Here is a 14,784-nt window from a genome sequence, read left to right on the forward strand (position 1 = left end):
CTGCCCTATGACTCTTTTCCCATTGTTGATCTTAATCTGTATACTTTTGCTTTCATAAACAATTATATTTTTATTTATTATTATAAACTATTTATTATAAAATAGTATATTTATTATAAAATAAACTATTTTATAATAGTTTTACTGAGTTTTGAAAATACAGTAAATTGAAGCTGAGAGTGGTCTTGGGGACTTATAAAACTTGTAGCCACTTTGTAGTGTTTGTGTGGGATTCTGCAATTTTGGCTCATCTATAATTTTTCTACAGTAACATATATTACTGATTTAATAAGAATGTATCCATTGCTTTAATCCTTTAAATGTGTGTAATATTTAATATAGAAGTAGTTTAAGGAATTAATTCCAGAGGTGATTATTATAATGCTATTTGTAATAACTAAAATGGGAAATAAGCTAAATGTACAAAAGAAGATACATTAACTCATAAACATCTGTACAGTTGAAAGTAACTGTTACAACTTAGGCTGTAATTAGTATCTACTGACATAAAAAATCAAAGGTATATTGCTAAGTGTAAAAATGAGAGAAAAAAGTATATTTCTATTGTTGTTGAAATTTGCAATACAGTTTATATTTTCATAGGAAAAAACATAGACAAAAAACGCATTAAAATTGAATCACAGTTTTCTTTGGATAGCAGGATTAAGGTGGTTTTTACTTTTTGCATTGCATTTATCTGTATTTTACTCATTTTCTTTTTGAGCATGCATTGTTTAAAATTAAGACACCAGGTGCAGTGGTTCACACCTGTAATCCCAGCACTTTGGGAGGCAGAAAGATCATCTGAGGTCAGGAGTTGAAGACCAGCCTGGCCAACATAGTGAAACCCTGTCTCTACTGAAAACACAAAAATTAGCCAGGCATGATGGGGCATACCTGTGACCCCAACTACTCAAGAGGCTGAGGCAGGAGAATTGCTTGAACCTGGGAGGCAGAGGTTGCAGTGAGCTGAGATTGCACTACAGCATTCCAGCCTGGGCAACAAAGCAAGATCCTGTCTCAAAAAAATTAGGAAAAAACTTACTTGGAAAAAAATTATTTTCAGTTCTACCCCCTCAATATATTTTTAAATCTTCTAAACCAAGTTAATGATAGAATCTAAAATTATTCAATGGAAAATGGAAAAAGAAATAAATTCAAGAGGTACTGGTAGATAAAAGTTTCAGGAGATGGGGTAAAAATACAGGTTGACAATTAAAGAAAGGTGATGAACATATCTAAGTTTTCTAGTTTGGGAGGGTCTTTGGACACTAATGTCTTTAGCTAAGGAGATTACCAGAGGTTGTATATTGCAACATAATTACTTTAGATTTGAACTGAATTTCAGGAGCATGCAGTATAGTCAAAGATATGCATCTGAAAATATGGATCTAAAGTGTAGGATACATTTAAAGCAGGGATATAGAAATTGGGTCATTGGCACATAGGTGATATTTGAAAATTGCTCTGGGAGAATATGCTGAATATGAGGAATGGAGACCCAAATACGGAACTTTTGAAAACACAAACATTGAAGAGTGAATTGCAGCAGAGGACACAGTAAGAAACTGAAAAGAATAGTCAAAGAGGTAGGAGGAAAATGAGACGAAAACAAGGTAATGAAATCAAAGGGGGAAAAATACTGCCCAGAAAGGATTAATCACCACAGCAAAGTTCAAGCTAGACAGCCAGACAGGCAACCCACCAGGCAGTTTGCGAAGTCACTATTGGCTAGTAAGGAGGACCATCTCTAAAATGGGAATATTTGACTCCCCTCCATGGGCTGTAAGTAAGGCTGACATAAGACATGTAAGAATATTACATAAATTATCTAATCACTCTCACATGCACATAATCCAATTCCCCTTTTATGTGCGCACATTACACTTATATTCCTCAAGTAATTATTAAATATCCACTTTACTCTTTTGCTGTCCTTTTACCAGCTTACCTTCTGTGATCTTGACTCTTCTAGGTACCACTTGTTTTTATGTAATCCGTAAAGTTGTCCCAACACAAGAGACTAGGCTCTCCTACTTTGGTAGGAGCATAGGGCCATCGCAAATGATGCTAGCTTATAATGTTAGCTTTCAAAGAAAAGAAAAATCTTATCATGTCAGGATATATGACAGGAATGCCAATAGAATCACCAAAGGAGAGCCACAAACATGGTCTGTAACATTCCATGAAATTAAAATATACTGTGAAAAAAGTTCACTAGCAACCATAGAAACATCTGATATTTTCTGGGTAGGTGGCATGAATTTGAAGGAGATGTCACAAATTTGTTTCCCTTATCTCATCAATGGTTATAAAAACAAAGAATAACTAAAAACAAGCTAAGTAAAGTATACCACTCACCTACTGCCCTTTCATGAGTGTACTTAAAATAATAAATGCGGCTGGGTGCAGTGGCTCATGCCTGTAATCCCAACACTTTGGGAGGCTATAAGGCAGGAGGATCAGGAGGTCAGGAGTTCAAGACCTGCCTGGCCAATATGGCGAAACCCTGTCTCTACTAAAAATACAAAAAAAGCTAGCTGAACGTGGCGGCGCCTGCCTGTAGTCCCAGCTACTTGGGAGGCTGAGGCAGGAGAATTGCTTGAACCCAGGAGGTGGAGATTGCAGTGAGCTGAGATTGCACCACTGCACTCCAGCCTGGGCAATAGAAGGAGACTCCATCTCAAAAAATAATAAGAATTAAGATTATAATATTTTTAAAATACAAACCCAACACTACAATGGACTCATAGAGTCCTCATAGAGAGCAAATAAAATCATTAGGTCTCTAAAAAGCATCAAGAAGCCATGAACTTCTTGTAATATTCAGGTATTTTCTGCTTCTATATGCAATTGTAGCCTAGAGAGTGTGTGTGGAAGTCTATGGAAGGAGTGGTAGTGAACTCCAGAACACCGTCCACCTAGATATTCAAGGCTGGGGCAGAGCTGCCCAGGGTTCAGAGCAAGCCCACCGTCTCCCTCACCCTGCCATCTTTACATGCAGCTTTATCAAGGGGGAAGTACTAACTTACAAAGTCAATAAATATTTTTTCAAGAAGTCCTTAGGAAATTTAATGTGCAAAATTTCAGTTATGCAACATTGGAAAGAATGTCAATTTATACTTAAGTACCATAGTTGAAGAAATTAAGATATGTTGTGGGTAATAAAAAGTTGCTCTCAAAGGATTTCAAGAAACAGTTTGCCAGTGAGGGAAGAAAACGCCTGGCTAGTTTGAAGCTTGCTTTTTTATTATTAATTTATTTATTTATGTATTTATTTATTTGAGACAGAGTCTTGCCCTGTCGCCCAGGCTGGAGTGCTGTGGCATGGTCTCAGCTCACTGAAACCTCTGCCTCCCAGGTTCAAGTGATTCTCCTGGCTCTGCCTCCCAAGTAGCTGGGATTACAGGTGCCTGCCACCTCACCCAGCTAATTTTTGTATTTTTAGTAGAGACAGGGGTCCACCATGTTGGCCAGGCTGGTCTCGAAGTCCTGACCTCACGATCTGCCCACCTGAGCCTCCCAAAGTGCTGGGATTACAGGTGTGAGCCACTGCACCTAGTGAAGCCTTCTTTATTGATCCTCAGAAGAAACCAAAGGAAAACATGAAAAATTTTAAAGAGGCTAGATGATGTCTAACACCTACAAAACTTAAAGACAAAAGCTTTGTGTAGCCTTTTCATTGTACTTTTTGTTTTACTGAAACTGGCCCAATTAACCCATAAAACTGATGTTAATAAGACTTTTTCAATCAACATAGAAATTGACCCTCCTGGGCTTATGTCTTATCTGAGTTCCTTCAGGCCTCCGAGATAGTATCAAGAACTGAATCTTACCCAATCATCCACCCAGACAAGTGAGATGCCAGACCATTCATTTGACCACCTGCTGTTAACCAACTCCTTTTCCTTGCCCCTCCTGTTTTCCTTCCCTGCTATATAAACCCCTAACTTTAGTCAGGAATTGTGTAGGGAGGTGCAGTTGGTGAGAGACAGATTTGAGACTTATCTCTTATCTCCCTAACACCACCCAAATAAAGCCCTTCCTTGGCAATACTCATTGTCTCAGTAATTGGCTTTCTGTGTGGCAACCAACCAGACCTAAACCAAAATCTTGGTGTTCAATACAATTACCACCTTTCAACAATCTTTTCCTTTCTTCTTTTGTTTTCTATCCTCCATCTTACTTTTTAAAAATCTCAGGATTCTAGTTATAGTTTTATCACATGTATGTCATGTACATCTGTTCTCAAACAGATGACTTAAGAGTTCAAAATCAGATGAACTAATAGAGACAGAAAGCTGAAGAGTTGTTAGGGGTTGGCTCAGGGGTGGGGGCAGGGATTAGCAATGGCTGGCAGGGATGCTCGAGAATGAAGAGTTACTATTTAATGAGTATAGTTTGTTTAGAAATGATGAATAGAATATAGGAACGGTTTCAGATGGTTGCACAACAGTGTAAATGCACCAAATGCCACTGAATTGTACACTTAAAAACGGTAAAAATGATATTTTAATCTGTGTTTTACCATAATAAAAAACGGTTGGGGGGGGGGAAGGAGATGCAGCACACCATCTCTTTTAGACACAACCAATTTATTCAGAGATTTCAAATTTCGTTTGGCAAAGTATATCCAAGGGCCGAGAGTTTGGGATAATTATGTCATTGGAAGCAATCACATTATCTAAAGCAATTTGCCTGGGATAGTATCTGAAGGAAAGGCAAAACTTAGTATGTCGGGGGTGAGAACCATAAATATTTGCAAAGGTAACAAAACAACCAGTTTATACAACCAAGGCATGAAACATGCTAATACTAATAATCCTTTATTCAATTTAGTTCAACACACATTAAGTACTTAATTTGTGCAAAACTGGGCTAGGTGCTGGGGCTGAGGAGGAAATACAAAAATCACCAAGCTGCAATCCCTCTCAGGAAGTGTAGAATTAATGAGAGCACATACAGAGATGCTGCTTGGCGGTCAAAACTGCTCTAAAACCCATGGAGGCAGGAGAGTTTACTTCCTTGCAGAGTGTGAAGTCGGGACCCATTTAAATTTGGTAGTGTGGGTGAGAAAGGTCATAACATGCTAAGTAAACTGCTGTGTAAGAATGTCACGGCAACAGCTAATGGTCTAGTTCCTCCATAGCTTTAAATATATGAAAGGGAAAAGAATATTCAAAGGTATTTTTATTTTAATTATCTCATTGTTAGCCCCGTATAAGGCAAGAGGACAAAAAATAAAAGTATAAAGAGGCAGGAACATAGACTGAAAACTCCATTTCCTAGTTTTAGCATAAAAGACTGAAAACTCCATTTCCTAGTTTTAGCGTAAACTCAAGCCCTTGTGCAAACACATCTAGTTGCTGAAGTCCACACTGCCGAAAAGGAGAAAACCAGAAAAGCCGCCCTAGCAGTGCCCTGTCATCATGGCAGAGTGCCGTCTCTTCTGTGAAACTGAAACAGCTAGCTTTGACTACCGCTGGTGGTGGACAATAGGGCACGTGGAAATTACTTCATAAATGTGCCTTCCTAACACAAGAATAAGAAAGTTGGCTACAGGAGAAAATTTCAGTGATGAGGGGGTGAAATATGGTTAATCTGGTTAATTCATGTAATGCTAACTCACTGTGCCTTATTTCCTATTTTAAAAAAATATAGAACAAGCACGTCATTCCTGAATAAAAATTTACTATGGGTATAACATACACCTCAAAATGAATTGTAAGGGAACATATCACTAACCAGATGCAATTTACACACATTGTTAATTATGATCCTTAAGGAAACCCTTACAAACACAATATATAACAAGTTGTTTTAATATTATTCATCATCCTTAACTTCTGAAAGTTTGGCTTATGTTATCTTAGCTAAAAGGAAAACTACTTACAAATCTCATTCTCCCACAAAATTAATTCAACATCCAACCTTAAAAATCAAAATAAACTTTTGCCAATGGTAAATTGGAATGCATATACCTGCCAGGCTTTGATGAAATAAAAGTAAACAGTTTACACAAGCAGTACATCGTAAAACCAAAACCTCCTTTTGAAGTACAAAGTTCGATTCTTCTTGCCCTCTCAGAACTGCCAATCAATTAGAATCCTCTCCCCTTTGGAACTGTTCTGGTTTGTAATGTACACAGTATTTTTTAACATTAATAAATTATTGATATGCTGTATCATCAATAGCCACTTTTTAAACCAAAATGACTGTAGAGGACTAAGAGAACAGATATAACAGCACACTGAAATAATTTATTTAAAACTAAGATTTGTAAAAATGTGATCTATCCTGGTCTAATATTAAAAATCAAAAGGTGAAATATATTTCAGACCTATATACATCAAGATGCCAGTTCTTATAAAAAACATACTTCAGTTGTAAATGCTAGGTTATGCAAAAATAATTTTATTTCAATTTAATTTTAATGAATTTCCCCCAACTATATTAAAAACATCAGAAGAACTTAAGTTTTAATGGCAAAAAGTTCCTATTTTCCCCATCTACTAAAAAGATTGTTTTCCCTTATTAACATACAATGCCCTATTGATAAGGCACAACTTTTTTTAGATTAAAAATGAAACCACAGATTAGGTTTATTTTATACAACAGTTACAAGACAGACTTTTTGTAGGCATATAAATACATCTTAAATTCAATCAAGATCTAAGATGAAAAATTATTTCTTTCTAGGACCAATCAACACATAGCAATAGGTAGCTACAGCTAGAGTAATTCCAACGGTTCCTGTTTTAACCCGTCCGATTGTCTCCAGAAGTCCATCTTCAAAGTGCGAACTAAGAGAGGAAAGCTGGTTTCCGTTTTGCATTGGCACTCCACCCTTCTTTACTTATGCTCAGCTATCAGAGATGGCTGTCACCTTCAAAGCTGAAGTGAAATCCATTTTTTGAATTCAATATGAGACAAGGGCAGAGTTCCTGACCCTGGAGTGATCAGGGTAAATGTTTGCTTTGCACCCTCCCTGTTACCCTTCCCCTGAGCTCCTCTAGCTTCTTTCTGACCCTCTTCCTAGCCACCACCCGTCTCCTTCTGACAGTTCACAAAATACTTAAAGGGAGCACCTAACAGGAAGAATTTGCACAACTGTTACTTAAAACATACAAACCAAAATGTTTTTGTTACTTCATTATATAGTATAAACAATCTACTGAATACTGATTTAAAATCAAGAAAAAAACACTAAAATTGGTATAGCACATTCCAAAACAAACATGACCATCTTGTAGGACCACTGTAAATTCAACTGAGATGGGGATACAAGAAAGTGAACAGTAAAAGCAAGTTTCCTCAAGCATGCTGACTACCCGACTCTCTTGTAGTTTTTTCTGCATTTACATTCTTGAGCAATGGGTGGGAAGAAATACAAAACACTAATATTAGACTTGACAACATAAAGGTTTGTGGTTTTGAAGGTAATTTTCCTTTACTTTCTGAGGAGTCTTTGCAATGTAATAGTTAACTAGGCGTCCACCAGGACTTCTCTCTCGCACTAGGAACTTTACCAGAGCTTCAGATTTGAGCAGCCAATATCCAGAAAAATGTATATCTAAAAGAAATTGGGAGTGAGAGTTGTCGGGGGAGTATCATGGCTAAGAAAGAGAAGCAGAGATAAAGGAGAACATAAATGGGCAAGGGAAATGGTCACAGGTGGAGATGAAGAGGAGCAGGACAGCTGATAGGTACCGAGATCACTGATGTCACTGCTTCTCCTACCGTGGTGCATGTTTTAAGGAAAAACTCCTTCAAAATAAGCGCAACAGTAAAGATGAGACCAGGAGTTGATGAGGTGTGGGTATTAAAAGTAAAATGCGTTAATTACTTTGCTACTTTTTAGAAATAATTTTAATGTAATTCTGGGAGATATTACATAATCTTTCATGAAGGTGTTTTATTAGTATGCTCTGGCACAATAACATCTTGTAGAAATAAACATACTGTTCCTAATTCCGCAATGTATATTGGCTTTTAGAAACAAATAATGTTAAAAATGAACTTTTAATAAAAGTACTTAAAAATCATAACTAGACTATACTCAACATACTATAAAATAATGTATTTAACTCTCAGCCAATATCGTAAGTTTTGCACACAACACATAACCTTCACAAAGGTATTACTTACATGCAGATTAAAAAAATTAAAAGTAAAACCATCACTTTGGGAGGCTGAGGTGGGCAGATCACCTGAGGTCAGGCATTCGAGACCAGCCTGACCAACATGGAGAAACCCCGTCTCTACTAAAAATACAAAAAAATTAGCTGGGCCTGGTGGTGCATGCCTATAATCCCAGCTACTCGGGAGGGAGGCAGAGGTTGAGGTGAGCTGAAATCATGCCATTGCACTCCAGCTTAACCAAAAAGAGGGAAACACCATCTCAAAAAACAATAAAATCATTCCTGCTAATATGAACTAGTTTGCTTCCCACTAAATCACAGAGTACCCTCATAACATTGAAATTAAATTCCATTTTTTATTTGCCAGTCCCATTTCCCTAACTTTGACATACTATAACAACACATGCGTACAGCACAGGACTCTGGCAACAGCATGCACCTTTGCCATCTCTCCTGAAAAGGAAAGTTTCTTCATCTTACTGCAAAGCAGAAAAGATGAGGTCTCTGATACTCTTCAAAATTCTCAAGTCCTACTTAAATATCAAGTGTTCCAACTGCCAAAACTTTAAATGAATTTTCACTAAAAAGAACTACTTATGAGGCCCGCCACCTTATCGAATTTGACCAGTTGTAAGAGATTGGGTGAAAACATTTGTATCATGTTAGACTCAGTTTACTAATAAGAAAGTAAAGGGCTTTGGACAATGTAACGTACAAACCTAAAGTATGCACATTCCACCAGGCTAGAAGGTACATTCTTTGGTCAATTTTACTTCCAAGATAGGAAAATAAAGGGAAAGCTGCTTTATGGTTAAAAAATTTAAAAAAGAAACCATGTGAAATCCCTCTCCTTATCAGTGTGTTACGGGATTCAAGGGCACTGGAGTCATACGAAATAATGGCATGGACAGTTTATATGAAGTTTCCAGATATCACACTGAGAGAAAGCAGACATCCCAATGCAAGATAATTCACAAATCAAGTTTCTAGTTTGGTGACACAATGAATATGTCACAACTTTTTTTTCTAACCAGACTGACTAGAAAAAATTTCATCAAAAAGTACCTTCAACCTTCATTATTTTAATCTGAAGGGAAATTAAGAGAATCTCAAAAGTTACTACACTTTCAGAGTTTGGTTAGGCTAGATACATTTATTAATAGTAAAAGCAACCACGGCAAAAGCAACCATATTCATTCTTGATAATGAGATAATCTTCTATATACAAACCTGGCAAATTTTTTTAAAAATGCTGAAACAAAGTGTCTGAAAACAATGAAAGCTAGTTCAATTCACATAATGTCAAGTAACTTTCAACTGTAACAGAACCGTTTTTATTCTCATGGTGCCTTACAGCATATTTTATCCTTAATGAGAAAATGTACCAGAATCGCAGTGCTAACCCTGAAACCTTAAACCAAACCTTACAAAGTTAAGACTAAATGTTGGTCAGAAGGAAAAGAATGTAACCATGCATCTTCCATTGGGAAAATGAAAATCAACAGCAAGATGGAAGAAATGTTGAACTCCTGGTACAAACACACTTTTCTTTATAAAAACAAAACAACACGCACACACACACAGAAATTATTACAACGCAAACCATCAGGTGTCTCTATGTTCTATCAGCTGGTGAACCTGTTATTAAAATTTCAAAAAAAAAATTAAACTTTTTCTATTTTAATCCATAGAAATATTTAGTAAACATAAATACAACATTTGTTGCATATTAATGAGTATGTGGCTTCTTGTGCTTTCCATCCAAATTAGAGGTAAAAATCCCCAAATGACTATTATCAATGAGATATAATTGTAAAGCTACATTAAACATCTACACAAAAATCAATCTTTCCTTCAACCGAATTCTATATGAAAGTACTAACAGTGAAGATTCAGGTTGTGTGAAAATGGTGACTCATAACAATGCAGACTCAACTACAGATTTTAATTCACAAATATATATATATGCGCCTTGTGTATGACAACTGTATGAAAATAGTCTCAAAAATAAAGACAATACTTGAGACACAAAGCAACGCATTTTCCCTGATCTTGCATCCTATTACAGGGAAAATCTCTGATGCTTCATAAATACTTTAAAAAGTTCAGGATGGCCTTAACCATGCAGAGTCTCCATCAGTCCTTTGAAGCTTCCAGCATTTCCGGCTAACCATCTCAGCTGTGAAGAACTGCACCCTGTAATCAGTTATGCTTATTAATGTCCCATCTTTTCTAGATCTGGGAGTTTTCTGACCAGGGCCTGGTGGTTCATTCTGATGCTAGCAAGGAGTCCCCCTTCAATGCCGTCTGAACCGGTGTAACTGATTTCTTCACCACTCAGGGTAGTCATATGCCCCCCAAGGGCTTTTAAGATGGCATTACCAGCACATATATCCCACTTTTTGATGTATGTCACATGGATATACAAATCAGCTTTTTCTTGACTCTTATCAGGCACATCCAAAAGTGCTAAAACTTTATAACCTAAAAGATACACAAAGAACTTAGGTTATCGTTCAAAAAATGTTAAGAAAGCATACTTATTGGACTAAACTGTTAAAATAAAAGGACAGGGTGTACGGAAGCTTGCTGCAGTCTCTGCAACTACTTAAGTTTAAAATTATTTCAAATTAAAGAAATTTTAAAGTAACAGTATAAACATTAAACTCAGAACAAAAATGACTTATAGGCATATATTTCATTTCAAAAATGAGCTTTACTTAAACATTTACGTAGGCCTGATGTGAAAGAAGAGAACTAACAGTAACACTACCACTCTAAGGCCTTTTTGCAGTGAGACAGAATTTTAAAAACACAGTAACAAATGCAGAAGAAACTGGTTCTAGATTCTGGTCATCTCATTCCTACTGGGTATTCTGGACATTACTTTTCCTAACCAACCTAACAGAGAGCCTCTAAGAAAACAGTGAAGCCATATTAAAGAAGGCAGATTTTTAGAACAGAAAATTAAAACTATTAGGCTTAAAAGTTAAAAAATCTTGGTCAGGTACAGCGGCTTACACCTGTAATCCCAGCACTTTGGGAGGCCAAGGCAGATTGCCTGAGCTCAGGAATTTGAGCTCAGCATGGGCAACGTGGTAAAACCCCATCTCTACTAAAGATACACAAAATTAGCCGGCATAGTGGTGCATGCCTGTACTGTAGTCCCAGCTACTCAGGAGGCTGAGGCATGACTTTAGCTTCAGCGTGGGAGGAAGAGGTAGCAGTGAGCAGAGATCACACCACTGCACTCCAGCCTGGGAGACAGAATGAGATCCTGTCTCCAAAAAAAAAAAAAACAACAGTTAAGAAGTATTACTTCTCCCTTTATGTGTGCTGAGAAGGTTTTCCAACACATTTGTTTTCTGACCATAATTTGCTATTAACCCAAATTAAAACATTTCTGACGTGTTAGACCGAAGTCATAACAGGATGTGACAAACAGCCCCGCAAGCCAAATCCAGGTCATGGCCTGTTCTTATAGGGCTCTTAAGAGGAAATCTATTAAAAAGCTCAAGCCTGTAATCCCAGCACTTTGGGAGGCTGAGGCGGGTAGATCACGAGGTCAAGAGATCGAGACCATCCTGTTAACATGCTGAAACCCCATCTCTATTAAAAATACAAAAAAAAAAATTAGCTGGGCATGGTGGTGTGTGTCTGTAATCCCAGCTACTCAGGAGGCTGAGGCAGGAGAATCGCCTGAACCCAGGAGGCGGAGGTTGCGGTGAGCCAAGACTGGTTGCACTCCAGTCTGGGTAACAAGAGCGAAACTCCGTCTCAAAAAAAAAAATGTTTATAAATTCACTAACAAAAATCAAAGAATAGTATGCAAGAGAGACTGTATATGGCTCATGAGGCTTGAAATATTTATTATCTGTTTCTTTTCAGAAAAAGGAAGCTGACCGCTGATCTTTAATTGGGTAATATAATAGTACAGAATACACAGTAAGCTGGATGGGTACCAGCCTCTCTTGCTCATCCCAGGCACGCAGGTTAAAGAGTTCAGGGGTGTTAAAGTGACCCAGGGATTAGCCTTTCTAATAATACTTATGACGACTCCTGGCATCTTTCTCTCACATGAAGCATCTTAAGTGCTTGATCTTTCTTCCTCTCCCTGATATTCCCACAGTTAAATAAGATAATCATTTTGAAATCAGCCTGCATAAAAAGCAACTAGTGGTAGATCTAATGGGAATATGCTTTTGTATATTCAAGAAGAGAGATCACTGTTACGAGACTGCTTCTTTCTAGTAAGAAGGGAACAGTGACTAAAATTCCACCCTTGAGGTTACCAAACAGGAGTCCAAGCCTGCCTTGAAAGTACACCATTCCTCTTCACTTTCTTCCCAAGCATGGACAAGCAAATTAGTCTCCTGACATAGCCTTGACAACGCCAGGAACACGCTCCAGGGATCACACAGGAAGAACATACCAGCACCACCAGCAGGGATAATTGTAGTCTGGTTTCCAAAAGTCTGAAGAGCGACCTGTTTGACCATCCCTGAATGGGAACGAGACACAACGATCCTTGGGGTCTTCTCATTGTAGGAAGAGCGGGCTTTCACATTTGAACCACCATCTACCATTGCCCAAGCTGAAAAGCAAATATAATATCCATAAATGCCACTGAAGCTTTAAAGCTCAAGGTTATATTCTTCAGAACCCAAAGTACCATATGACTGACAAAATACTCTCTTCTAAAAAATTATTTGTATGTTTTCAGAGTACAAAGTAATATATATATATGTATTTTTACATTAAAAGACATGTATTAAGACGAAACTGAAAAAGGTCATGTAATCTTGCACAGCCAACGAAAATGACCATTAAATATCTAGCTTAAGGATTCCCATGCTTCACTGGGATGACACTGCGACTCCACTTCCCCTGCATTTATCCCACTTTCTTCCCTCCCTTTCACAAATGTGATCCCAAGAGCACTCCCTAATAAACATCTTGAAGCTAATCTCCAGTTCAAAGTCTGGTTCCTGGGAGCAACATAAGCACAACTAACTTCCCTAATTCCAATTTTAAAATTCATTTTCTCATTTACTGCCTCAATTTCTGATATACTCATGGTTTCAATTATCTGCATATTAGCTCAAACTCCTAAGTGACTTTATAAACAGAAAATAGTTAAAAGAGGTGTGTTGGGTTTACATATCAGCCTTATCAGAGTATTAAAGAAGCAGCCTTAGATTTCAAAATAGAATAGAAATTTTAAAGGGAAGGGGATGCTAGAGATGGCTTCAGATGATTTTCTTGGTTTGGAAGTTTTCTTCACTGACTTTAAAGCTATACAAGAGAACAAACTTACTCAGAATTATCCCAATTAGACTGTTGTTTTAGCAGTCACTCACTACAGGGCAAGATACAGTCCACCATGGCTAGTAATGAAACCAGCTGCATCACCAGCTTATTTCTGGCTGCAGAAAAAAAAATCAAAAACATTAGCTGAGTCTGGGTTTCTGAGTTCCCCAAGAATAATGGCAGTCTCCTGGACTCGTCTCATACCTCCTTCTGAAAACTAGATGCAGCAATAAGAAGAACAAATAAAAAAACCCATGCTCTATACCTACAGAGTAAGTAAGAGACAGAAGAGAGCTATCAACAAAAATGTATGAGAAAGTAAAGGAGTAAACACTGAAGATTAGCAGGATAAGTGCTGAAGCTAACCCTAGTGTAGGGATTATAGTAGGAGCTTCACAGAGGTGCCAAGAGGTCAAAGAACTCCCCGTGGCCGCAAGACTCAGATACTATCAGCCAGGATTTCTCCCCAGAAGGAAGAGGTCCCATCTAAAATGGGAAGTACTGAAAATAGGCCTAAAACCTGGCAACAAAGCATCAAGCAGCAGCTTGCAGAAGACATGGGACCAAAAGTTTAGCCTTGAGAACATCCTGGTGGCAGTGAGGGAGGGGATGATGATGTAAGGCATCTTTTGGGATTTGGAAGACAGCAACTAGGGCTGAAGAGAAGAGAGTAAGATAGGGGCTTTATTGAAACAAGGTCAGATCAAACAAGAAAGGAGAACTCTGAAAACAAAAAAACATACTAATAATGAAGATAAAGCCTTTCTTACACTAAAGGCTCCCGAACTGATTCTGCTACCACCGTTCCCTTAATCCCACAATAGCTGACCCAAATATGAATGGGTAAGAAAGTAAAACTGCAATGTCCACTGAAAAAAAAAACAAAACAAAAGAAAACACAGATGAAAACATTTCAGACTACATGAATTTCCACGATGCAGAGAAAACCTATAAACCAGTACTCTAACATGACTAAAACTAAAAAGCAACAATATATTGAATAAATGCCATGAAACAAAAGATCAACAACTCAGAAAAGATGGGCAAACAATAACAGCTGTGAAATGGGAGCTCCCCTAACACAAAAAAGAAACTGAAAAAAAAAAAAGAAAAGACAATCACTGCAGACTTAACACTAAATCACAGGGCACACAAAGGGCAACAGACTTGTTCAAAAGCATAGCCAGCAATGAGAAAAGCAAAAAGGAAAATGAAACAAGCAAGCAGATAAAAGGGACTACAAGTAAGTGATAGATTAAAAAAACTAAAGAAGAGTTAACATACATATATAAGAAGTCCCTGAAAAAGAAAAACTATTAAGACAGAGCTAATC

At 37.5% G+C, this 14,784-nt stretch overlaps 1 protein-coding gene across 2 annotated transcripts in view; it reads right to left on the minus strand.

The window, feature by feature from the left end:
• Positions 1–4,578: 4,578 nt before the first annotated feature.
• The window catches only part of BPNT2 (3'(2'), 5'-bisphosphate nucleotidase 2), a 34,930-nt gene continuing 24,724 nt past the window's right edge, over positions 4,579–14,784 (minus strand). For both annotated transcript variants that reach the window (XM_008982676.5, XM_002758924.7), the window contains 2 exons: positions 12,574–12,735; positions 4,579–10,625 (listed from right to left, as the gene is read on the minus strand). In XM_008982676.5, the coding sequence (XP_008980924.1) occupies positions 10,357–10,625; positions 12,574–12,735 (431 nt within the window). In that variant the 3' untranslated portion in view covers positions 4,579–10,356. The remainder of the gene's footprint in view (positions 10,626–12,573; positions 12,736–14,784) is intronic.

Source organism: Callithrix jacchus, chromosome 16, assembly GCF_049354715.1.
Source record: "Callithrix jacchus isolate 240 chromosome 16, calJac240_pri, whole genome shotgun sequence".
NCBI classification, from domain to species: Eukaryota; Metazoa; Chordata; class Mammalia; order Primates; family Cebidae; genus Callithrix; species Callithrix jacchus.